Source organism: Cherax quadricarinatus, chromosome 25 (assembly GCF_038502225.1).
Source record: "Cherax quadricarinatus isolate ZL_2023a chromosome 25, ASM3850222v1, whole genome shotgun sequence".
Lineage (NCBI taxonomy): Eukaryota > Metazoa > Arthropoda > Malacostraca > Decapoda > Parastacidae > Cherax > Cherax quadricarinatus.
In genome coordinates this window covers 37067051-37094069 of record NC_091316.1, presented here as the reverse complement: position 1 = coordinate 37094069, position 27019 = coordinate 37067051, and the positions used below count along the sequence as shown (strand labels likewise).

General features: G+C 42.6%; 1 protein-coding gene across 1 annotated transcript in view; it reads left to right on the top strand.

Annotated features, from left to right (window-relative positions):
- LOC128689900 (nephrin-like) overlaps nt 1-27019 on the top strand; it is a 919379-nt gene that overhangs the window by 542904 nt on the left and 349456 nt on the right. Inside the window, exon 3 of the mRNA XM_070088696.1 lies at nt 9402-9607. Within this exon, the coding sequence (XP_069944797.1) occupies nt 9402-9607 (206 nt within the window). The remainder of the gene's footprint in view (nt 1-9401; nt 9608-27019) is intronic.

Genomic DNA, 27019 nt, shown 5'->3' with positions numbered 1-27019 from the left:
TTAAGAAAAAGAGGATAAATAAGTATACAAGATATGATGTAGGGCGAAATGACAGTAGTTTGGTGGATTATGTATTGGTAGATAAAAGACTGTTGAGTAGACTTCAGGATGTACATGTTTATAGAGGGGTCACAGATATATCAGATCACTTTCTAGTTGTAGCTACACTGAGAATAAAAGGTAGATGGGATACAAGGAGAATAGAAGCATCAGGGAAGAGAGAGGTGAAGGTTTATAAACTAAAAGAGGAGGCAGTTAGGGTAAGATATAAACAGCTATTGGAGGATAGATGGGGTAATGAGAGCATAGGCAATGGGGTCGAAGAGGTATGGGGTAGGTTTGAAAATGTAGTGTTAGAGTGTTCAGCAGAAGTTTGTGGTTACAGGAAAGTGGGTGCGGGAGGGAAGAGGAGCGATTGGTGGAATGATGATGTAAAGAGAGTAGTAAGGGAGAAAAAGTTAGCATATGAGAAGTTTTTACAAAGTAGAAGTGATGAAAGGAGGGAAGAGTATATGGAGAAAAAGAGAGAGGTTAAGAGAGTGGTGAAGCAATGTAAAAAGAGAGCAAATGAGAGAGTGGGTGAGATGTTATCAACAAATTTTGTTGAAAATAAGAAAAAGTTTTGGAGTGAGATTAACAAGTTAAGAAAGCCTAGAGAACAAATGGATTTGTCAGTTAAAAATAGGAGAGGAGAGTTATTAAATGGAGAGTTAGAGGTATTGGGAAGATGGAGGGAATATTTTGAGGAATTGTTAAATGTTGATGAAGATAGGGAAGCTGTGATTTCGTGTATAGGGCAAGGAGGAATAACATCTTGTAGGAGTGAGGAAGAGCCAGTTGTGAGTGTAGGGGAAGTTCGTGAGGCAGTAGGTAAAATGAAAGGGGGTAAGGCAGCCGGGATTGATGGGATAAAGATAGAAATGTTAAAAGCAGGTGGGGATATAGTTTTGGAGTGGTTGGTGCAATTGTTTAATAAATGTATGGAAGAGGGTAAGGTACCTAGGGATTGGCAGAGAGCATGCATAGTTCCTTTGTATAAAGGCAAGGGGGATAAAAGAGAGTGCAAAAATTATAGGGGGATAAGTCTGCTGAGTATACCTGGTAAAGTGTATGGTAGAGTTATTATTGAGAGAATTAAGAGTAAGACGGAGAATAGGATAGCAGTTGAACAAGGAGGCTTTAGGAAAGGTAGGGGGTGTGTGGACCAGGTGTTTACAGTGAAACATATAAGTGAACAGTATTTAGATAAGGCTAAAGAGGTCTTTGTGGCATTTATGGATTTGGAAAAGGCGTATGACAGGGTGGATAGGGGGGCAATGTGGCAGATGTTGCAAGTGTATGGTGTAGGAGGTAGGTTACTGAAAGCAGTGAAGAGGTTTTACGAGGATAGTGAGGCTCAAGTTAGAGTATGTAGGAAAGAGGGAAATTATTTCCCAGTAAAAGTAGGCCTTAGACAAGGATGTGTGATGTCACCGTGGTTGTTTAATATATTTATAGATGGGGTTGTAAGAGAAGTAAATGTGAGGGTCTTGACAAGAGGCGTGGAGTTAAAAGATAAAGAATCACACACAAAGTGGGAGTTGTCACAGCTGCTCTTTGCTGATGACACTGTGCTCTTGGGAGATTCTGAAGAGAAGTTGCAGAGATTGGTGGATGAATTTGGTAGGGTGTGCAAAAGTAGAAAATTAAAGGTGAATACAGGAAAGAGTAAGGTTATGAGGATAACAAAAAGATTAGGTGATGAAAGATTGAATATCAGATTGGAGGGAGAGAGTATGGAGGAGGTGAATGTATTCAGATATTTGGGAGTGGACGTGTCAGCGGATGGGTCTATGAAAGATGAGGTGAATCATAGAATTGATGAGGGAAAAAGAGAGTGGTGCACTTAGGAGTCTGTGGAGACAAAGAACTTTGTCCTTGGAGGCAAAGAGGGGAATGTATGAGAGTATAGTTTTACCAACGCTCTTATATGGGTGTGAAGCATGGGTGATGAATGTTGCAGCGAGGAGAAGGCTGGAGGCAGTGGAGATGTCATGTCTGAGGGCAATGTGTGGTGTGAATATAATGCAGAGAATTCGTAGTTTGGAAGTTAGGAGGAGGTGCGGAATTACCAAAACTGTTGTCCAGAGGGCTGAGGAAGGGTTGTTGAGGTGGTTCGGACATGTAGAGAGAATGGAGCGAAACAGAATGACTTCAAGAGTGTATCAGTCTGTAGTGGAAGGAAGGCGGGGTAGGGGTCGGCCTAGGAAAGGTTGGAGAGAGGGGGTAAAGGAGGTTTTGTGTGCGAGGGGCTTGGACTTCCAGCAGGTATGCATAAGCGTGTTTGATAGGAGTGAATGGAGACAAATGTTTTTTAATACTTGACGTGCTGTTGGAGTGTGAGCAAAGTAACATTTATGAAGGGGTTCAGGGAAACCGGCAGGCCGGATTGGAGTCCTGGAGATGGGAAGTACAGTGCCTGCACTCTGAAGGAGGGGTGTTAATGTTGCAGTTTAAAAACTGTAGTGTAAAGCACCCTTCTGGCAAGACAGTGATGGAGTGAATGATGGTGAAAGTTTTTCTTTTTCGGGCCACCCTGCCTTGGTGGGAATCGGCCAGTGTGATAATAAAAAAATAAAATATATATATATATATATATATATATATATATATATATATATATATATATATATATATATATATATATATATATATATATATATATATATATATATATATATATATATATATATAAAACACAAACATGAATATATTGGTGCAATATATCAAAGTTTATGAATCTCGTCAAGCTCCTCCGAAGCTGGACGTGAACCAATCATGCAGCAAGCATTTCCACTCTGGATGGCCACTTTGAGGCGCTGGAACATGAAGTGTGTGGTATTCTTTTTCCATAGTCCCAAAGTCTCTGATCCCACTCGGACATATTGGTACTGGTGGCCTATGTCTGTGTGCTTGCTGATCTTTTGCTCCTCCCTGTGATCCACCACACCTCCCTGTTTCCCGATACTATGACTGATGTAGATATCAGCCTCCATCTACGTTCAGGTATAGTTCTAAGCTAAAAGCTCCTGATTCTTCCAAGGATAGATGTTGATCCCTTCCAGGCAGATTGTGAGTATTACTGGTTGCTAGGGATCAGGGTTCTCTCTCTCAGCCAGGTATCGAGCTGTAGCTGGATGCTCGGCTGAGGGAGGGCATTGCCTTCATTGTTTCTTGCTTTCCAGCAACTTGGTTTTGGAGGAATTTAAACCATGAAGACCATATTGGTCAGTTTGCACATCATCGCAAATACTTGTATATTCCATGTGGATTGGGGCAGCAGAGCGGTGAGTCAGTGCAATATGGAGAGTCTGCGGGTCGAGGCGTGTTCCCACTGCCGAAATGGGAAGTGTTTGGAGGAAGTCCTCAGAATGAAATGCTCTCACAGCTTGGAGATGAGCAGTATCCATGGTGGATGTTTCAACCAGGGATATATGCTTGCAATTTGTAATTGTTTACAATCATCATATTTATTTATATATTTATTTATTTGTATTTATTCTAAACTCTTTACAAATGGGATAAATAATCTATAAAAATTATCATTCAGTCCAGAGCAATATTCGAAACTGCGCATTTTGCATAAAAATCCATTGTACGTTCCTCACTCAACCTGACCCAAGATTTTCGCAGCTTGAATGCTAAAAAAAAAAAAATCATACTCCATCTTGTCTCAGAACATTCACTCTTCTAGTCATTCACTCTTCTAGTCAGCATTCTGCTAAGCTCGATTTGAGGGAACTATGAGTGATACTATGAGTAGAGGGTATGATATTAGTGCATATACAAGAACAATGATGGAAATTACATGCGAGGCAAGGAAAAAGATAGGAACAGAGGCACTGAAAGGCAGGGGGGGAGGGAGAGATATATATATATATATATAAAGTCAGTTCATCATATGAAAATGCTGGTCCACAGATGGCTCCAACTTCATCCTGTTCCCTACTTGTATGTTTCACAACAATAAAAATACTTTCAAATGAGTTGATGAAGGTAACAGCTCTTAGCGTGTCAATAAAGTTAGGAATCCTTAACTAGTAAATAAGTTGTCAATAAAGCTAGGGGTCTTTAACCTAAACTTATCAAACCATGTGTAAAGAGAGAGAGAGAGAGAGAGAGAGAGAGAGAGAGAGAGAGAGAGAGAGAGAGAGAGAGAGAGAGAGACAGACAGAGACAGAGACAGAGACAGAGACAGAGACAGAGAGTCAGCACCTTCCAGTACAACAGACAGCGAACATACCATCGCTGATCCTACAGCTATCAGCACACCTGCCTACACTGTTCCAACACCTGGCAGTAGCGCTTCATCTGCAAGAACTCAGTCAGGATTTTCTTCACCAGAGATTGGTGCAGTTAATAATCAGGGGACTATCATTGCACCTGAACAGGTGCTTCACCAAAGTACAAACAGCAGAGATACATCTGTCAGAACTGTACAGGGACGTGGTAGAGGACGTGAAGGAGGAAGACATCTACAGCCGTCTCACCTTCCACCAACACAGTCCCAAGAAACAGTTCATCAGATACACAGTCATCAGGCTCACCAGCAGGAGAACCTGCGGATAAATCAGCAGCGAAACACAAGAGGTGCAACAAATAGAACTCCACCTTCCCAGGCACCTGGGCAGTGCTCTCGCTGTCACCGGAGGGGGCACACCACTAACATCTGCCTGCGAAATACCAGGTGCAATTACCGCCACAAGAGGGAACACCAGGAGGACCAGTGTCAGAAGAGAAAGGAACTTGACAGATAGGTCCACCTGTTTAGAGACCTGTTCTCGGAACAAACCAGCAGGATCTCTGAATTGGTGAACACATTTACACGTCACCCACTCAGCTACTCCTATCTCAGCTCAGCAGGTGGTTTTTATGCCTTACACATGACCACAGACCTACATCCCAGCAGTTGCCTCGGTGCCCTACCTCTCTCAAGGGCAAGTACCTTACATGCCTTACACACCCACCTCCTCAAGCTGAACACATGAGGAAATAGTCTATCAGCATCCTGTCGGCCAACATTAGAGGTTTCATTACTAAGGTTGGAGACCTTATACACAGTTTTGAGAACACTCGACGTCCCGACATGATAGCTGTTGTTGTAACATTTTTAGACGACAGGACTCCAGAAAATTTTGCAAGAATTGCTGGCTACACCTCATGGATGAGGTGGATGAGGTGTAGCTGTGTGCTTCTCTAGAACTGTACATGCCCAGCAGATTGATGTTGCCATCTATACTCATCTTCAAATCATGTTCATCAAGCTATGCATAAACACTAGTACGTCTGTACTAGTATGTGCAATGTACAGACCTCAGTGGCAACATGCAGACCCCATCAACTTCCTAATGGAAAATGTGGACTCCCTTCTGCTACAACACAACTGTCAACATATTATAATTGTTGTTGACCTCAATCAACACCTTATACAGAGGGACTTTGATGACCTTCTTGCAGTGTTTGACATGAGAAACTTCGTTGATTTCCCTACTCATATCTTTGGCTCCTTCCTTGATCCAGTAGTGAGTGATCTGGCAGAAGGCATAGTCACTTGTCAACCCCTCGGCTATATTGGATCGTCTGACAACAAGGCTGTTTCTACGACACTCAAGATCCCAACAGAACGAGGTGAGGAGTCCACACGCACAACCTGGCTATGGGAAAGAGGTAATTGGCCAGCCCTTTGCTCTGAGCTCGCCAAAATCGATTGGAATGCTCTTCTCCAAGGGGATATTGACAACCAAGTGAATGCCTTCACTGGACACATCCTTAATCTACAATAAAAACATTTCCCTCACCGGCAGTATGTGACGAATCCTACAGGTCAGCCTTTCGTTGTAGAGAGGCTGCTACTTCTAGGTACAAGGCATGTCGAAGGTATAAAAAGACATCGTAGTACCTACAACAGGAACTTGCACAGGCAAGCCTGTAGGCATATGGGTGAAATTCAAAAGTGGGCAATCTGTAAATGGGAGGTGGACACTAAAAGGAAGCTAGCATCAGGTAGAGTAGGTTCCAAAACCTGTTGGTCCCTGGTCAAGGACGGACAAGGTTATCTGCCTGATGAACTCATTCCATCTCTAAATCAAAAGGATGAGACCACCTGTACTAGTAGTTAAGAAAAAGCGGACCCCTTTTCCGAACACTTTGCTACCAAAATGCAAGTGGTGACAATAAAGCAGGAGGAGGTGCATCTTCTTAAATCGCTTGACCAAGGAAAGGCTCTGGGCCCAGACAAGTTGAGCCCAAGATTGCTGAGAAGATGTGCAGACCAGCTAGCAGCACCTTCATCTCGAATCTTTCGGCACTGCCTAGTACAGTGTAAATTGCCTTCTCTTTGGAAAGAGGCAAATATAGTCCCTGTTCACGAATAAGAAGAGCAAAACAGAACTCAGCACCTACAGACCAGTGTCACTCCTGTCTATTACTGGCAAGATCCTTGAGACAATAGTCTCAAGACAAATGACAGAGTTTTTTGACTACCACTCACTACTTTGTTACCGACAATATGGCTTCAGGAAAGGTTACTCTGCTGTTGATCTGTTGTTAAACCTCTCCACTAAGTGGCTCCAGTTACTGGAAGAATCCAAAGTCAGCTGTGTGGTAGCACTGGACATTGCTTGCTTGTGCTTTCGACCGAGTGTGACACCAGGGGTCTCTTGGCAAAATTACAAGCACTGGGTAGTTCTCAATGGAACAGAATCAGCAAGACATTCTATTGGGGCAAGTGTTCAACAAGGAAGTGTACCTAGGCCATTGTTATGGAATGTCTACTTTAATGACCTTCTTCGTCTCATCCCTGAATCCCATGCATATATAGACGACTGTACTCTGACATTTACTTATCCAAGAGAAGAAATGCCAGCTGTTCAAAGCTACATCAATCACCAGCTAAGAGCTATATCGGTTTGGGGAAACCGATGGCAGGTAACATTTGCACCTGAGAAAACACAAGTGATGATGGTCTCTAGGCACCATGATGCATATATGCCGGAGCAATAGTAAGGATGAATGGGAGAATGTTGGTACCAGGGGAAAAAGTTGATATCCTTGGGGTGAAATTTTATTCCAAACTGACCATTAAGAACCACGTTGTAAATATTGTAAACAAGGCAGCCAGGAAGCTTACGGCACTTCGACGTATCTCGCTTGACAGTAGGGGTTGCAAGATTCTGTATGAAGCACAAGTACGCTCACACCTTGAGTATGCTCCACTTTCTTGGTTTGCCTATCCCCATCTCATCTGCGACTGCTTGACCGAGTAGAGAACAGGGCAAGACGTCTCATCACTAGCCTGGATTAGTTCTGGATAGATCTGCCATTCCAACAGAGCCTTCAAGACAGGAGGGATGTGGGCGGCCTTACTGTTAAGTACAAGGCCAACATTGTCAAAATACTACACTTGGCTCCACTTTGAGGACAGCGAGAAGCAAGCTTCTATACCACAAGACGGGCAGAAAGCAGGAACGTCACTGTGGCTGTACTATTCTCCAGAACATCTCTTCATCTGAGATCATTTATCCCCAGGACGACTCGGGTTTGGAACACATTCGTACAGCATAATGATATTAACGAGATAAGTCAGTTGATCAAATGAAAGTGCTGGCCTAGAGATGGCTCCAACTTCATTCTGTTCCCTACTTGTATGTCTCATAACAAAAATTCTTTCAAATGAGCTGATGTAGGTAACAGCTTCTAGCTTGTCAATAAAGTTAGGAATCCTTATCGTAACCTTGTCAAAGCCTGTATAAATATGGAGAGAGAGAGAGAGAGAGAGAGAGAGAGAGAGAGAGAGAGAGAGAGAGAGAGAGAGCAGAGGAGAAGGAGGAGGAATTGAGTAAGGAAGAAAGGAACGAATGAGTGAAGGAACAATGGAGCTGGAAAGAAAGAGATGAGGAGAGTTATAGAAGCAGAGAGAAGTAAGTGAATGAAAGGAGTGAAGGAGACAGAAATGAAAGAATGTAAAGAGTTGCGAGGGGAAAAGAAAGACGCAGTGAAAGAGGCTGGAAAGGTATTTGGAATAAATTAAGGAGAGCAAATATATAGTGATGGAGGGAAGTGCAATGAAAGTATAGAGAGAAAGAGGGAGTGAGGAGGAAAGTAATGAGAGAGTGAAAGATGCATGAAAAAATGAGGTAGAGTGGGAAAGAATAGAAGAGATAGAGAGAGAGAGAGAGAGAGAGAGAGAGAGAGAGAGAGAGAGAGAGAGAGAGAGAGAGAAAGGAAATGAAGGACTGAGTGAGAGAGGTATGAGAGACATACTTACTCACTCGACTCTGTCACAGCCATCATTTTACTTTCTCAAAAATTTTTTCCACTCTTTTATTTCAACAATTTTGTGTGGGCTCTGGTGGCCTGGTGGTTAACGCTCTCGCTTCACACGGCGAGGGCCTGGATTCGATTCCCAGCCAGAGTAGAAACATTGGACGTGTTTCTTTCAACCTGTTGTCTATGTTCCCCATCAGTAAAATGGGTACCTGGGTGTTAGTCGACTGGTGTGGGTCGCATCCTGGGACACTGACCTAAGGAGGCCTGGTCACAGACCGGGCCGCGGGGGCGTTGACCCCCGGAACTCTCTCCAGGAACTCCCACAGCCTTTCCCCCACATTCTCTCTCTCTCTCTCTCTCTCATCATACTACTTACATCTTGGTAATATTCCTCATTATTAACTCAGTCACAATACTGAGTACCTACAAAGTTGTCACGACACTAACGACTTACTGTCAGTGCTTTAGTCAATGAAACCAGATATTAGAAGTGATTGTAATCTCAACAAATTCAGTTAGAATGAAGCCCTGGGCACGGCAGTCATCAACCTATCCAGCTGTGTTATTTACAATCGTTCACTAAGATTTTATCTGATAAATAAGAATGGGACTGAATGGTCGTGAACTAGATCTCGTCACTGGGCCTGGTGGTAAGAGATTTCCTAACAATTTTGCTATGTGGCCTCAGTGGTGACCCACCTAAGTTCCTGCAGTGTTTAAATTTACCATATGTTAGAATCTTTCTAGTACACTTCATGGTGAAGGGATTAAGAGCTATAGCTTGGGTTTTATAATGCCGCCATTCCTGGTGTTCCATCCGTAGCTTTTCTCTAAGTTACTGTATTTACTATTGTTTATTACGATTTTCCCGAGATAAATAAAAAAATAAGAGATGGCTAATTATTCCATCTGCGGCATCGAGTGTTATGTGTAAATTATTTGACCTTTAGTATTGCAGGTGAGCTTTGTATTGTCGCAGCCACAGCTATAAGAAATGGACTTGAATTGTTCCAGCTGTTTTGTGTTAAAGGTCACTTGTGAATTGTTCCATCATCTTAAGTATTATTTTTCAGCTGACATCTTCTCTTTTACAGAGTTGACATGCGCAACAGACGTATCACACAGCCCAAACACCAGCCACTCTCAGTGCTCAAAAACAGGGCCAAGTTTAACATGACTTCTGGTTACTCTGGTCTCTACCTGAAGACTGTTTGGAGCTCGGATGATGGTCTCTATCGCTGCCGAGTTGACTTCAAGAAGTCTCCGACACGCAATTCTAAGATAAATCTCACAGTTATTGGTAAGTTGCTGTAATTTTTGGGTAGGTAAATTGTGTTGTCATTTTCTGGTATGTAAGTGACGCTGTCGTCTTCTACAAAGCAAATGACTGTCTTCTGCGAGGAAAGTGACGCTGTCGTCCTCTAATAGGTAAGTGATGGCGCCGTCTTTTGCTAGATAAAGAGAGCTATCGTCTTCAGCTACGAAAATGATGATGTCGTCTTCCGATAGGTAAATGGTATTGTCGTCTTTTGCTAGGTATGTGACGCTGTCGTCATCAGCTTGGTGAATTTATCGTCTTCTGAAAGGTAAGTGGATCTGACGTCTTCTGCTAGGTAAATTATGCTGATATCTGCTAGAAAAGTGACGTTGTCATCTACTGCTATGTATATAAGCCATCCCATTATCAATAATAGGAACCTGCACAGGCAGCCATGTTAGTAAATGAAAGAAGTCCAAAAGTGCGCCATGTCTAGATGGGAGGCTGACACAAAAAGAAAACTGGCGTCAGGTAAAGTGGGCTCCTGATGAAATTATTCCACCTCTAAATCGGCATTATGGGACCACCTCATCCAGCAGCCAGGAGAAAACTGACCTATTTGCCGAATATTTTGCTGCCAAGATGCAAGCTCCTGATCCAGCAAGAAAATCTCCTTGGCTAGCCGCAAGAACTAAGTCAAGGCTGTCAGTTGTGACGATAAGGCAGGATAAAGTGCATTTTCTCCCTGGAACAATGAAAGGCTGTGGGTGTAGATAAGTTGAGTTCAAGAGTCTAGAGTAGATGTGCACACCAACTAGGATCACCTCTAACTTGCATCTATCAGCACTGCCTAGCAAGAGGCAAATGTAGTCGTTGTTCATAAAATAAAGAGCAGAGCGGAAATCAGCAACTACAGACCAGTGTCACTTCTGTCAATCACTGGCAAGAATCTTGAGAAAATAATCTCATGGAAGACGACAGCGTTTTAAGACTAACATTAAATGTCACTCAGCTGCTGATCTACTGTTAAACCTCTCCATCTCCAATAAGTGGCACCAGTCATTGGTTGAATCCAAGATCAGCTGTTGTACATTCCTGGGGTTTTTGACCCAGTATGGCACCAAGGGCTCTTGGTAACACCACAAGCACTCGGGGTAGCTGGTTCTGCACTATGCCTACCTTCAAGGTAGTTCTCAATGGGACAGTCAACAAGACATTCTATTGGTGCAAGCGCTAAACAAGGAAGTATGCTTGGGCTATTGTTACAGAATGTATATTTCAAGGACTCTCTTCACTTGCCCTGCAAATACTGTCGTATTTTGCATGGCAAGTGAACGTGTGATCTTCAGTTTGGTAAGTAACACTGTCGTCTTTTGCTAGGTGACACATTTGCTAGGTAAATGGTTCTGTTGTGCTCTGCTAAGTGACGCTGTCTTCTGATAGGTGACGCTACTATCTTCCAGTAGTAAATGGAGCTGTAGTCTTCGGCTAGTTAATTATCACTATCGTTCTTTGCTAGGTTAGTGATGCTGTCAATTGTCGTCTTCTACTAAGTATGTTACAATGTCGTTTATAGTAGGTAAGCAATGGTGTCGTCCTCTGCTAGGCATAATGTGTTACAGTGGTTTCACAGATAGATGATTCTGTCGGCGTTTTTGTAAGTGACTATCGTTATTTGCTAGGTATGTGACTTGTCTTCTTCTAGGTAAGTCAGGTTATCTTCTAGTCAGGTTATCATCAAAGTAGCATATTGCGCCTAGTGGTGTTTGTTCTTGAAACAAATCAGAAAATATGTGCACTGTATAAAAAATATCCAATGCGTAATTGATACGTAAATTGTAGTGGCAGGTGAGCACCTCAGTGTGGTATAGCTATTCAATCACTCTGGGCACTTCTCTGAGCTGTGGACAAGCCACGGCACAACAGTCACTGGGTCTCAAGATACAGTTGAAATTGGAGGTCTCTGACCTCTCACATAAACATCGAACTCATTCTCTCTCTCTCTCTCTCTCTCTCTCTTTCTCTCTCTCTCTCTCTTTCTCTCTCTCTCTCTCTCTCTCTCTCTCTCTCTCTCTCTCTCTCTCTCTCTCTCTCTCTCTCTCTCTCTCTCTCTCTCTCTCTCTCTCTCACACACACACACACACACACCAAACTCTGTATATTGGGTTATCTAGTAGGAGTGTTTTATACGGCTGGTCCTGTCTCTTTGTCCCTTTTGTGGATCTTGCATTTTTAATCTCATTATGATTTTTATTTGATAATCTCTCAGTTCTTAGCGTCGAGGTGTCAGTCATATTCCCCACGGTTGTAAGTGGAGGTGTTCATAACCTCCTTATTATCTATCAACACAGGTGTATATATACACTTATGAATGTACCTCCGTAGATATTTGTGCAATGTTATAATAGTTTCATGTTCTCTATTCCTCCGTTGATGGGTATTTAGACGAGCTTCTGATATGACAAGGTAACGTTTATCGTTGTCTGTGCGAAAAACTATCGAAAATGACTAGTTATATGGGAGCACCTAATATGTACAGACGCATTGCTGCGACGGTCCGAGAGTTAATTACCTGGGAGTTGTTTCCTGAGGTAGTTAGAACGTATAGTCTTATCATGAGAAAGGAGAAATATAGAAATTTCTGATTCTGATCGTAGAGAGGAGTCCGAAGGGATGGAATCTCCAGCAGATACCCATGCTGGTGGTGAAGCTCATACTAGAGTGTGTCGTCTTCAGGCTTTACCTAGAAAGACGATTACTGGCTTGACTTGATTAAGATATCGGGCTGGGGTCGATATGGTGATCAATGGTCCATCCCCAAAAATAACTCAATTTTGTGTGTTAGTAACTGATTTTGTTGTCCTGTGCTTTTAGATCTCCAGAGCGCACATAATCGACAGGGTTCTTTTGTGCTAACTCAACTGTCGGATTTACTCAAGAAATCATGAAAACGGTATATCCTTGATCGACTGCCTACTTAAGACTTTTGTAACTGCAAATCTAATATATTGTACTTGTTTATCCCAGCTGGTATTATAAGCAGTTGTGTTCCAAACACCTTTCATGTCCTCGTGTAGGTTCTCAGAACCATTTATCTATACATATATACTGAGTCAGTTGAAATGCGTCCTTTTGAAAAATAACCTTCCCAGAGAAAGCAACACTGACAATATGGGTTTCTGTTGGTTACTGGTTATTATTGCATCTCTTAGTTACGTGTCACTATCGTCTCCACCGGATAAATGCCAGTGTGGTGTTGTGCTAGCAAAGTAACGATGTCACCATCTGCAATGCAGCTTTCTATTTACGTCATCACTTAACTAGCGTGAATAATTCAGTGCGAAGACTAGTGCATCCCCCATCCAATTAATTGGTGTTGTACAGGATGTACAGCATCCTGGAAAGGATGCTGTACATCCTGGAAAGGATGCTGTACAACCTGGAAAGGAGTAATGGCTCGGTTACCCGTCAACCAGTGCAAGTTGATATAGAGACTTTAACCACCATCCATTAAGAGTGGAACAAAATTGTTACATTACGAGCAACATTGTCCTCATAACACCGGCCCCACAAACCGGCTTTAAAAAATGGACAGAAAATATTACAGGAATAAACAACCGCCTATACATAAATGATCCGAAAAGTATCCCGGGTATCCCATAACTGCTGTCATCTCTAACTCAATTATCCGAGAAGCTTATATCCCCAAGCACCCAGCAACTCTGCATGCATGCTATGCAAACGTGATGATAATGTTATGAGTGCTACTGGATGTGATCATAATGTTATGAGTGCTACTGGATGTGATCATAATGTTATGAGTGCTACTGGACGTGATCATAATATTGAGTGCTACTGGATGTGATCATAATGTTATGAGTGCTACTGGATGTGATCATAATGTTATGAGTGCTACTGGACGTGATCATAATATTGAGTGCTACTGGATGTGATCATAATGTTATGAGTGCTACTGGATGTGATCATAATGTTATGAGTGCTACTGGATGTGATCATAATGTTATGAGTGCTACTGGACGTGATCATAATATTGAGTGCTACTGGATGTGATCATAATGTTATGAGTGCTACTGGATGTGATCATAATATTGAGTGCTACTGGATGTGATCATAATGTTATGAGTGCTACTGGATGTGATCATAATGTTATGAGTGCTACTGGATGTGATCATAATGTTATGAGTGCTACTGGACGTGATCATAATATTGAGTGCTACTGGATGTGATCATAATGTTATGAGTGCTACTGGATGTGATCATAATATTGAGTGCTACTGGATGTGATCATAATGTTATGAGTGCTACTGGATGTGATCATAATGATCATTATGAGTGCTACTGGATGTGATCATAATGTTATGAGTGCTACTGGACGTGATCATAATATTGAGTGCTACTGGATGTGATCATAATGTTATGAGTGCTACTGGATGTGATCATAATATTGAGTGCTACTGGATGTGATCATAATGTTATGAGTGCTACTGGATGTGATCATAATGTTATGAGTGCTACTGGATGTGATCATAATATTGAGTGCTACTGGATGTGATCATAATGTTATGAGTGCTACTGGATGTGATCATAATATTGAGTGCTACTGGATGTGATCATAATATTGAGTGCTACTGGATGTGATCATAATATTGAGTGCTACTGGATGTGATCATAATATTGAGTGCTACTGGATGTGATCATAATGTTATGAGTGCTACTGGATGTGATCATAATGTTATGAGTGCTACTGGATGTGATCATAATATTGAGTGCTACTGGATGTGATCATAATATTATGAGTGCTACTGGATGTGATCATAATGTTAAGAGTGCTACTGGATGTGATCATAATATTATGAGTGCTACTGGATGTGATCATAATGTTATGAGTGCTACTGGATGTGATCATAATGTTATGAGTGCTACTGGACGTGATCATAATGTTATGAGTGCTACTGGACGTGATCATAATGTTATGAGTGCTACTGGATGTGATCATAATGTTATGAGTGCTACTGGATGTGATCATAATGTTATGAGTGCTACTGGATGTGATCATAATGTTATGAGTGCTACTGGACGCGATCATAATGTTATGAGTGCTACTGGACGTGATCATAATGTTATGAGTGCTACTGGACGTGATCATAATGTTATGAGTGCTACTGGACGTGATCATAATGTTATGAGTGCTACTGGACGTGATCATAATGTTATGAGTGCGACTGGACGTGATCATAATGTTATGAGTGCTACTGGACGTGATCATAATGTTATGAGTGCTACTGGATGTGATCATAATATTATGAGTGCTACTGGACGTGATCATAATGTTATGAGTGCTACTGGATGTGATCATAATATTATGAGTGCTACTGAATGTGATCATAATGTTATGAGTGCTGTTGGACGTGATCATAATGTTATGAGTGCTGTTGGACGTGATCATAATATTATGAGTGCTACTGGATGTGATCATAATGTTATGAGTGCTACTGGATGTGATCATAATATTATGAGTGCTACTGGACGTGATCATAATGTTATGAGTGCTACTGGATGTGATCATAATGTTATGAGTGCTACTGGATGTGATCATAATGTTATGAGTGCTACTGGATGTGATCATAATGTTATGAGTGCTACTGGATGTGATCATAATATTATGAGTGCTACTGGACGTGATCATAATGTTATGAGTGCTACTGGATGTGATCATAATATTATGAGTGCTACTGGACGTGATCATAATGTTATGAGTGCTACTGGATGTGATCATAATGTTATGAGTGCTACTGGATGTGATCATAATGTTATGAGTGCTACTGGATGTGATCATAATGTTATGAGTGCTGTTGGACGTGATCATAATATTATGAGTGCTGTTGGACGTGATCATAATATTATGAGTGCTGTTGGACGTGATCATAATATTATGAGTGCTACTGGATGTGATCATAATATTATGAGTGCTACTGGACGTGATCATAATGTTATGAGTGCTACTGGATGTGATCATAATGTTATGAGTGCTACTGGACGTGATCATAATGTTATGAGTGCTACTGGATGTGATCATAATGTTATGAGTGCTACTGGACGTGTTCATAATGTTATGAGTGCTACTGGACGTGTTCATAATGTTATGAGTGCTACTGGATGTGATCATAATGTTATGAGTGCTGTTGGACGTGATCATAATATTATGAGTGCTGTTGGACGTGATCATAATATTATGAGTGCTGTTGGACGTGATCATAATATTATGAGTGCTGTTGGACGTGATCATAATATTATGAGTGCTACTGGATGTGATCATAATATTATGAGTGCTACTGGATGTGATCAGAATGTTATGAGTGCTACTGGATGTGATCATAATGTTATGAGTGCTACTGGATGTGATCATAATGTTATGAGTGCTACTGGATGTGATCATAATGTTATGAGTGCTACTGGATGTGATCATAATGTTATGAGTGCTACTGGATGTGATCATAATGTTATGAGTGCTGTTGGACGTGATCATAATATTATGAGTGCTGTTGGACGTGATCATAATGTTATGAGTGCTACTGGACGTGATCATAATATTATGAGTGCTACTGGACGTGATCATAATGTTATGAGTGCTACTGGATGTGATCATAATGTTATGAGTGCTACTGGACGTGTTCATAATGTTATGAGTGCTACTGGACGTGTTCATAATGTTATGAGTGCTACTGGATGTGATCATAATGTTATGAGTGCTACTGGATGTGATCATAATGATATGAGTGCTACTGGACGTGATCATAATGTTATGAGTGCTACTGGATGTGATCATAATGTTATGAGTGCTACTGGACGTGATCATAATGTTATGAGTGCTACTGGACGTGATCATAATGTTATGAGTGCTACTGGACGTGATCATAATGTTATGAGTGCTACTGGACGTGATCATAATGTTATGAGTGCTACTGGATGTGATCATAATATTATGAGTGCTACTGGACGTGATCATAATGTTATGAGTGCTACTGGATGTGATCATAATGTTATGAGTGCTACTGGACGTGATCATAATGTTATGAGTGCTACTGGATGTGATCATAATGTTATGAGTGCTACTGGACGTGTTCATAATGTTATGAGTGCTAGTGGACGTGTTCATAATGTTATGAGTGCTACTGGATGTGATCATAATGTTATGAGTGCTACTGGATGTGATCATAATGTTATGAGTGCTACTGGACGTGATCATAATGTTATGAGTGCTACTGGATGTGATCATAATGTTATGAGTGCTACTGGACGTGATCATAATGTTATGAGTGCTACTGGACGTGATGATAATGTTATGAGTGCTACTGGACGTGATGATAATGTTATGAGTGCTACTGGATGTGATCATAATGTTATGAGTGCTACTGGATGTGATCATAATGTTATGAGTGCTACTGGATGTGATCATAATGTTATGATTGCTCCTGGATGTGATCATAATGTTATGAGTGCTACTGGACGTGATGATAATGTTATGAGTGCTACTGGATGTGATCATAATGTTATGAGTGCTACTGGACGTGATCATAATGTTATGAGTGCTACTGGACGTGATGATAATGTTATGAGTGCTACTGGATGTGATCATAATGTTATGAGTGCTCCTGGATGTGATCATAATGTTATGAGTGCTACTGGACGTGATGATAATGTTATGAGTGCTACTGGATGTGATCATAATGTTATGAGTGCTACTGGACGTGATCATAATGTTATGAGTGCTACTGGACGTGATGATAATGTTATGAGTGCTACTGGATGTGATCATAATGTTATGAGTGCTACTGGACGTGATCATAATGTTATGAGTGCTACTGGACGTGATGATAATGTTATGAGTGCTACTGGACGTGATCATAATGTTATGAGTGCTACTGGATGTGATCATAATGTTATGAGTGCTACTGGACGTGATCATAATGTTATGAGTGCTACTGGATGTGATCATAATGTTATGAGTGCTACTGGACGTGTTCATAATGTTATGAGTGCTACTGGACGTGTTCATAATGTTATGAGTGCTACTGGATGTGATCATAATGTTATGAGTGCTACTGGATGTGATCATAATGTTATGAGTGCTACTGGACGTGATCATAATGTTATGAGTGCTACTGGATGTGATCATAATGTTATGAGTGCTACTGGACGTGATCATAATGTTATGAGTGCTACTGGACGTGATCATAATGTTATGAGTGCTACTGGACGTGATGATAATGTTATGAGTGCTACTGGATGTGATCATAATGTTATGAGTGCTACTGGATGTGATCATAATGTTATGAGTGCTACTGGATGTGATCATAATGTTATGAGTGCTCCTGGATGTGATCATAATGTTATGAGTGCTACTGGACGTGATGATAATGTTATGAGTGCTACTGGATGTGATCATAATGTTATGAGTGCTACTGGACGTGATCATAATGTTATGAGTGCTACTGGACGTGATGATAATGTTATGAGTGCTACTGGACGTGTTCATAATGTTATGAGTGCTCCTGGATGTGATCATAATGTTATGAGTGCTACTGGACGTGATGATAATGTTATGAGTGCTACTGGATGTCATCATAATGTTATGAGTGCTCCTGGATGTGATCATAATGTTATGAGTGCTACTGGACGTGATCATAATGTTATGAGTGCTACTGGACGTGTTCATAATGTTATGAGTGCTACTGGATGTGATCATAATGTTATGAGTGCTACTGGACGTGATCATAATGTTATGAGTGCTACCGGATGTGATCATAATGTTATGAGTGCTACTGGACGTGATCATAATGTTATGAGTGCTACTGGACGTGATCATAATGTTATGAGTGCTACTGGATGTGATCATAATGTTATGAGTGCTACTGGACGTGATCATAATGTTATGAGTGCTACTGGACGTGATCATAATGTTATGAGTGCTACTGGACGTGATGATAATGTTATGAGTGCTACTGGACGTGATCATAATGTTATGAGTGCTACTGGATGTGATCATAATGTTATGAGTGCTACTGGACGTGATCATAATGTTATGAGTGCTACTGGACGTGATCATAATGTTATGAGTGCTACTGGACGTGATCATAATGTTATGAGTGCTACTGGATGTGATCATAATGTTATGAGTGCTACTGGACGTGATCATAATGTTATGAGTGCTACTGGACGTGATCATAATGTTATGAGTGCTACTGGACGTGATCATAATGTTATGAGTGCTACTGGATGTGATCATAATGTTATGAGTGCTACTGGATGTGATCATAATGTTATGAGTGCTACTGGATGTGATCATAATGTTATGAGTGCTACTGGACGTGATCATAATGTTATGAGTGCTACTGGACGTGATCATAATGTTATGAGTGCTACCGGATGTGATCATAATGTTATGAGTGCTACTGGACGTGATCATAATGTTATGAGTGCTACTGGACGTGATCATAATGTTAAGAGTGCTACTGGATGTGATCATAATGTTATGAGTGCTACCGGATGTGATCATAATGTTATGAGTGCTACTGGATGTGATCATAATGTTATGAGTGCTACCGGATGTGATCATAATGTTATGAGTGCTACTGGATGTGATCATAATGTTATGAGTGCTACTGGATGTGATCATAATGTTATTAGTGCTACTGGATGTGATCATAATGTTATGAGTGCTACTGGATGTGATCATAATGTTATGAGTGCTACTGGACGTGATCATAATGTTATGAGTGCTACTGGATGTGATCATAATGTTATGAGTGCTACTGGATGTGATCATAATGTTATGAGTGCTACTGGATGTGATCATAATGTTATGAGTGCTACTGGACGTGATCATAATATTATGAGTGCTACTGAATGTGATCATAATATTATGAGTGCTACTGGATGTGATCATAATGTTATGAGTGCTCCTGGATGTGATCATAATGTTATGAGTGCTACTGGACGTGATGATAATGTTATGAGTGCTACTGGATGTGATCATAATGTTATGAGTGCTACTGGACGTGATCATAATGTTATGAGTGCTACTGGACGTGATGATAATGTTATGAGTGCTACTGGACGTGTTCATAATGTTATGAGTGCTCCTGGATGTGATCATAATGTTATGAGTGCTACTGGACGTGATGATAATGTTATGAGTGCTACTGGATGTGATCATAATGTTATGAGTGCTCCTGGATGTGATCATAATGTTATGAGTGCTACTGGACGTGATCATAATGTTATGAGTGCTACTGGACGTGTTCATAATGTTATGAGTGCTACTGGATGTGATCATAATGTTATGAGTGCTACTGGACGTGATCATAATGTTATGAGTGCTACCGGATGTGATCATAATGTTATGAGTGCTACTGGACGTGATCATAATGTTATGAGTGCTACTGGACGTGATCATAATGTTATGAGTGCTACTGGATGTGATCATAATGTTATGAGTGCTACTGGACGTGATCATAATGTTATGAGTGCTACTGGACGTGATCATAATGTTATGAGTGCTACTGGACGTGATGATAATGTTATGAGTGCTACTGGACGTGATCATAATGTTATGAGTGCTACTGGATGTGATCATAATGTTATGAGTGCTACTGGACGTGATCATAATGTTATGAGTGCTACTGGACGTGATCATAATGTTATGAGTGCTACTGGACGTGATCATAATGTTATGAGTGCTACTGGATGTGATCATAATGTTATGAGTGCTACTGGACGTGATCATAATGTTATGAGTGCTACTGGACGTGATCATAATGTTATGAGTGCTTCTGGACGTGATCATAATGTTATGAGTGCTACTGGATGTGATCATAATGTTATGAGTGCTACTGGATGTGATCATAATGTTATGAGTGCTACTGGATGTGATCATAATGTTATGAGTGCTACTGGATGTGATCATAATGTTATGAGTGCTACTGGATGTGATCATAATGTTATGAGTGCTACTGGATGTGATCATAATGTTATGAGTGCTACTGGACGTGATCATAATGTTATGAGTGCTACTGGATGTGATCATAATGTTATGAGTGCTACTGGATGTGATCATAATGTTATGAGTGCTACTGGATGTGATCATAATGTTATGAGTGCTACTGGACGTGATCATAATATTATGAGTGCTACTGAATGTGATCATAATATTATGAGTGCTACTGGATGTGATCATAATGTTATGAGTGCTACTGGACGTGATCATAATGTTGTGAGTGCTGCTGGACGTGATCATAATGTTATGAGAGCTACTGGACGTGATCATAATGTTATGAGTGCTACTGGACGTGATCATAATGTTATGAGTGCTGTTGGACGTGATCATAATGTTATGAGTGCTAGTGGACGTGATCATAATGTTATGAGTGCTACTGGACGTGATCATAATGTTATGAGTGCTACTGGACGTGATCATAATGTTATGAGTGCTACTGGACGTGATCATAATGTTATGAGTGCTACTGGACGTGATCATAATGTTATGAGTGCTACTGGACGTGATCATAATGTTATGAGTGCTACTGGACGTGATCATAATGTTATGAGTGCTACTGGACGTGATCATAATGTTATGAGTGCTACTGGACGTGATCATAATGTTATGAGTGCTACTGGACGTGATCATAATGTTATGAGTGCTACCGGACGTGATCATAATGTTATGAGTGCTACTGGACGTGATCATAATGTTATGAGTGCTACTGGACGTGATCATAATGTTATGAGTGCTACTGGACGTGATCATAATGTTATGAGTGCTACTGGACGTGATCATAATGTTATGAGTGCTACTGGACGTGATCATAATGTTATGAGTGCTACTGGACGTGATCATAATGTTATGAGTGCTGTTGGACGTGATCATAATGTTATGAGTGCTACTGGACGTGATCATAATGTTATGAGTGCTACTGGACGTGATCATAATGTTATGAGTGCTACTGGACGTGATCATAATGTTATGAGTGCCGTACAGACCTATTATTGTCCGTGTCATATGAACACGATACTGTTAACAAATATACATATAATATTATTACAAGGTCGGTAATGACAAAAAATAATGTTACCGGTGAAATACAAATAATAATATTTTTTTACAGTACCATACAGGCATAACCAGATAAAATTACGAGAGCTATATAGCCGTGACGGTGTTGTAATCAGTCCCATACAGATATTTTTTCCCTTACGCTTTGTGTCTAACGTAATGTAACTCTCAAACGTAACTTGCTAAAATTAACGTATTGGGTTGTAAATGCTTTCTATTTTCATTTAGAATTTCTGGGAGATTCATCAGACTAATTTTCCTTGGAAATAGCAAGATCAATTTTTGCATTTTTGATATGTAATAGAGACAATATAAAGAAAAAATAAATTGAAAAAAATTAGTAATAAAAAGATTTGAAACGATATTATGAGTTTGATGTTGAAAAATATGAACTAATTCGATAACGAATTGGTAAAACTTAGTTAAAAAAAAAATTTAAAATATACAAAAAATTAAAAAATAGCTGGAGTACAGCGTTGCATCTTTAAAAGAAAATTATGAAGGAAAAAAATAATTGAAAAAGGGAGAGGGAAGGCAAGCAGCCATGGTGCGTCCGGCTTCTCGGACGAGGCAGAGCAACATGGATACAAAGGTCCTGTTGGAAATTACTTCTCAGTTTTATTCTCTGAATGACAAAGGACAAGCAGTATTTTTCGTAGAGTTAAGAATAGCCTGAGTGTAGCTCCTGGATACCCCCACCCCAGTCCAAGCTTAAGACAAGAGAGCTGCTGTCTGACCTGGCTACTGCGCTCCACACGGATACTCTCCATGATGAATACCAAGGTAATATTTACTGCTTCTCCAGAGAGAAACTGAGCACGATTTTGTTGGCACTAACACTGATCTGCACAACTAGCACCACCATCACACTGCTGCACCACACTCCCCCGGTACCACACACTCCTGCAACACAACTAGCACCACCATCACAATTTGCTGCACCACACTCCCCCGGTACCACACACTCCTGCAACACAACCAGCACCACCATCACACTTTGTTGCATCACACTCCCCCGGTACCACACACTCCTGCAACACAACCAGCACCACCATCACACACTGCTGCACCGCACTCCCCCGGTACCACACACTCCTGCAACACAACTAGCACCACCATCACACACTGCTGCACCACACTCCCCCGGTACCACACACTCCTGCAACACAACTAGCACCACCATCACACACTGCTGCACCACACTCCCCCGGTACCACACACTCCTGCAACACAACTAGCACCACCATCACACTTTGCTGCACCACACTCCCCCGGTACCACACACTCCTGCGACACAACTAGCACCACCATCACACACTGCTGCACCACACTCCCCCGGTACCACACACTCCTGCAACACAACTAGCACCACCATCACAATTTGCTGCACCACACTCCCCCGGTACCACACACTCCTGCAACACAACTAGCACCACCATCACACTTTGCTGCACCACACTCCCCCGGTACCACACACTCCTGCAACACAACTAGCACCACCATCACACTTTGCTGCACCACACACCCCCGGTACCACACACTCCTGCGACACAACTAGCACCACCATCACACTTTGCTGCACCACACTCCCCGGTACCATACACTCCTGCAACACAACTAGCACCACCATCACACTTTGCTGCACCACACTCCCCCGGTACCACACACTCCCGCAACACAACTAGCACCACCATCACAATTTGCTGCACCACACTCCCCCGGTACCACACACTCCTGCAACACAACTAGCACCACCATCACACTTTGTTGCATCACACTCCCCCGGTACCACACACTCCTGCGACACAACGAACACCACCATCACACACTGTTGCACCACACTCACCGGTACCACACACTCCTGCAACACAACTAGCACCACCATCACACTTTGTTGCATCACACTCCCCCGGTACCACACACTCCTGCGACACAACTAGCACCACCATCACACTTTGCTGCACCACACTCCCCGGTACCACACACTCCTGCAACACAACTAGCACCACCATCACACACTGCTGCACCACACTCTCCTTGTACCACACACTCCTGCGACACAACTAGCACCACCACCATCACACACTGCTGCACCACACTCCCCTTGTAGCACACACTCCTGCGACACAACTAGCACCACCATCACACACTGCTGCACCACACTCCCCCGGTACCACACACTCCTGCAACACAACTAGCACACCACCATCACACTTTGCTGCACCACACTCCCCGGTACCACACACTCCTGCAACACAACTAGCACCACCATCACACACTGCTACACCACACTCCCCTTGTACCACACACTCTTGTGACACAACTAGCACCACCACCATCACACACTGCTGCACCACACTCCCCCGGCACCACACACTCCTGCAACATAACTAGCACCATCACACTTTGCTGCACCACACTCTCCTTGTACCATCCACTCCTGCGAAACAACTAGCACCACCATCTCATTTTGCTGCACCACACTCCCCTTGTACCACAAACTCCTGCAACACAACTAGCACCACCATCACACACTGCTGCATCACACTCCCCTTGTACCACACACTCCTGCGACACAACTAGCACCACCATCACACACTGCTGCACCACACTCCCCCGGCACCACACACTCCTGCAACATAACTAGCACCATCTCATTTTGCTGCATCACACTCCCCTTGTACCACACACTCCTGTGACACAACTAGCACCACCACCGTCACAATTTGCTGCACCACACTCCCCCGGTACCACATGCTCCTGCAACACAACTAGCACCACCATCACACTGCTGCACAACACTCTCCTTGTACCACACACTCCTGCGACACAACTAGCACCACCACCACACTTTGCTGCACCACATTCCCCTTGTACCACACACTCGTGCGACACAAATAGCACCACCATCACACTTTGCTGCACCACACTCCCCTTGTACCACACACCCCTGCGACACAAATAGCAGAACCATTACACTTTGCTGCACCGCACTCCCCCGGTACCACACACTCCTGCGACACAACTAGCACCACCACCACACTTTGCTGCACGACACTCCCCTTGTACCACACACTCCTGCGACACAACTAGCACCACCAACACACTTTGCTGCACCACACTCCCTCGGTACCACACACTCCTGCAACACAACTAGCACCACCACCACACTTTGCTGCACCACACTCTCCTTGTACCGCACACTCCTGCGACACAACTAGCACCACCACCACACGTTGCTGCACAATACTCTTGTACCACACACTCCTGCGACGCAACTAGCACCACCACCACACTCCCCTTGTAGCACACTCTACTGCAACACAACTAGTACCACCACCACACGTTGCTGCACCACACTCCCCTTGTACCACACACTCCTGCGACACAACTAGTACCACCACCACACGTTGCTGCACCACACTCCCCTGTACCACACATTCCTGCAACACAACTAGCACTACCAGCACACTTTGCTGCACCACACTCCCCTTGTACCACACACTCCACACGTTGCTGCACCACACTCCCCCGGTACCACACACTCCTGCAACACAACTAGCACCACCAACACACTTTACTGCACCACACTCCCCTTGTACCACACACTCCTGCAACACAACTAGCACCACCACCACACTTTCCTGCAGCACACTCTCCTTGTACCGCACACTCCTGCGACACAACTAGCACCACCACCACACTTTGTTGCACCACACTCCCGTTGTACCACACACTCCTGCGACACAACTAGCACCACCATCACACTTTGCTGCACCACACTTTCCCTGTACGACACACTCCTGCAATACAGCTAGCACCATCACCTCACTTTGTTGCACCACTCTCCCCCTGTACGATACAACTAGCACCACCACCACCAACACAGCTAGCACCACCAACACCACACTTTGCTGCACCACACTCCCCTTGTACCACACACTCGTGCGACACAACTAGCACCACCATTACACTTTGCAACACCATTTTCCCTAGCAACTCAGACACATTTCCCAGCACCATGCTTCTCTGCTCCACACTCCCTTGGATCACATTGTTTTCCACACTCCCATGCACCACACTTCTGCACCACACTGTTCTGCACCACACTGTTCTGCTCCACACTGTTCTGTTCCACACTCTTCTGCACCACACTCTTCTCCACAACACTTCTGCACCACACTGCTCTGCACAACATTTACCTGCACCACACTGTCCTGTATCGCTCTCCCATGCACCACACTTCCTTTTACGAACACAAGTGTAGACGTGGCCTGCACACCTTGCCGTAATTCGATTATGACTTGGGAACAAGCAAAAGACAGCAGAAACCAACCGAATTATATTTCCTTCACTGAAAGAAGCTGGCATTTACAGTGTACTATAGATTATGTACAGTATTTGCACTATGTACAATGAGGCAAAAAGCAGGCATAAGACACGGTGATCAATGAGGCAACTGCAAACACAACACGTGGTGAGCCGTGAGCGACCAGCAGTGAAGCCAAGTCTGCCAAAGTTCTTTCCCCAAGTGTACCACATAGCTTCACAGCTTTGGTGGGCTTCCTTAGTGATTGGCTGGTTGAACTGAAATATTGGTATAAGAACGGAGCCCCTTTGATTGTTAAACCCTTAGCACCTGGTTCGTTGGTCGGGAGACAGCGTATATGGGTGCGTGACATACGCCGAATAAAATATATTCTTAGCATGACACACCATCACCCCAATAAGGATCTAATAGCCAGGACTAGGCATCTTCCATGGGTAGTGTGCCACCATGCTCAAAATACTAATGGAAGCTCCTTTCTTATTAACCATCCAGTTCATTAGGTAGGTATCCCCTCACTAAAAAAAAAAATTTGGTCAGATGGACTCACATTTTACTTTATGACTATAAGGGAAACAAATGAGGTTACTACGTATGTTATCCCTGGCACATAGAGTGTTGAGGTGGATGGACAGGTTGTAGGATCGCAACTTTAATGACCATCTCATCATTCGTCTTGTCCTTCACTGAGCTTGGATAAGTCAGAGGATTGTGGTCACTGAAGACGATGACCACACGTGATGTATTGGAGAGGAATACGTTAAAATGCTCATGCTCATGTACCAGGGCAAGAACCTCTTTTTCAATGGTAGACCCACTGACAGGCCAGGTACTTGGCTGAGTACTACGCCACAGGATGCATACCACCCTTACCAGAAGCTTGGAGTAACAATGCCCCAACCCCCGAATCACAAGTACGAATCTATAGCACAAAAGGTTTTGAAAAATTGGGAGACAATAGAATGGGTGCAGTGCATAAAAGACAGAACACAGT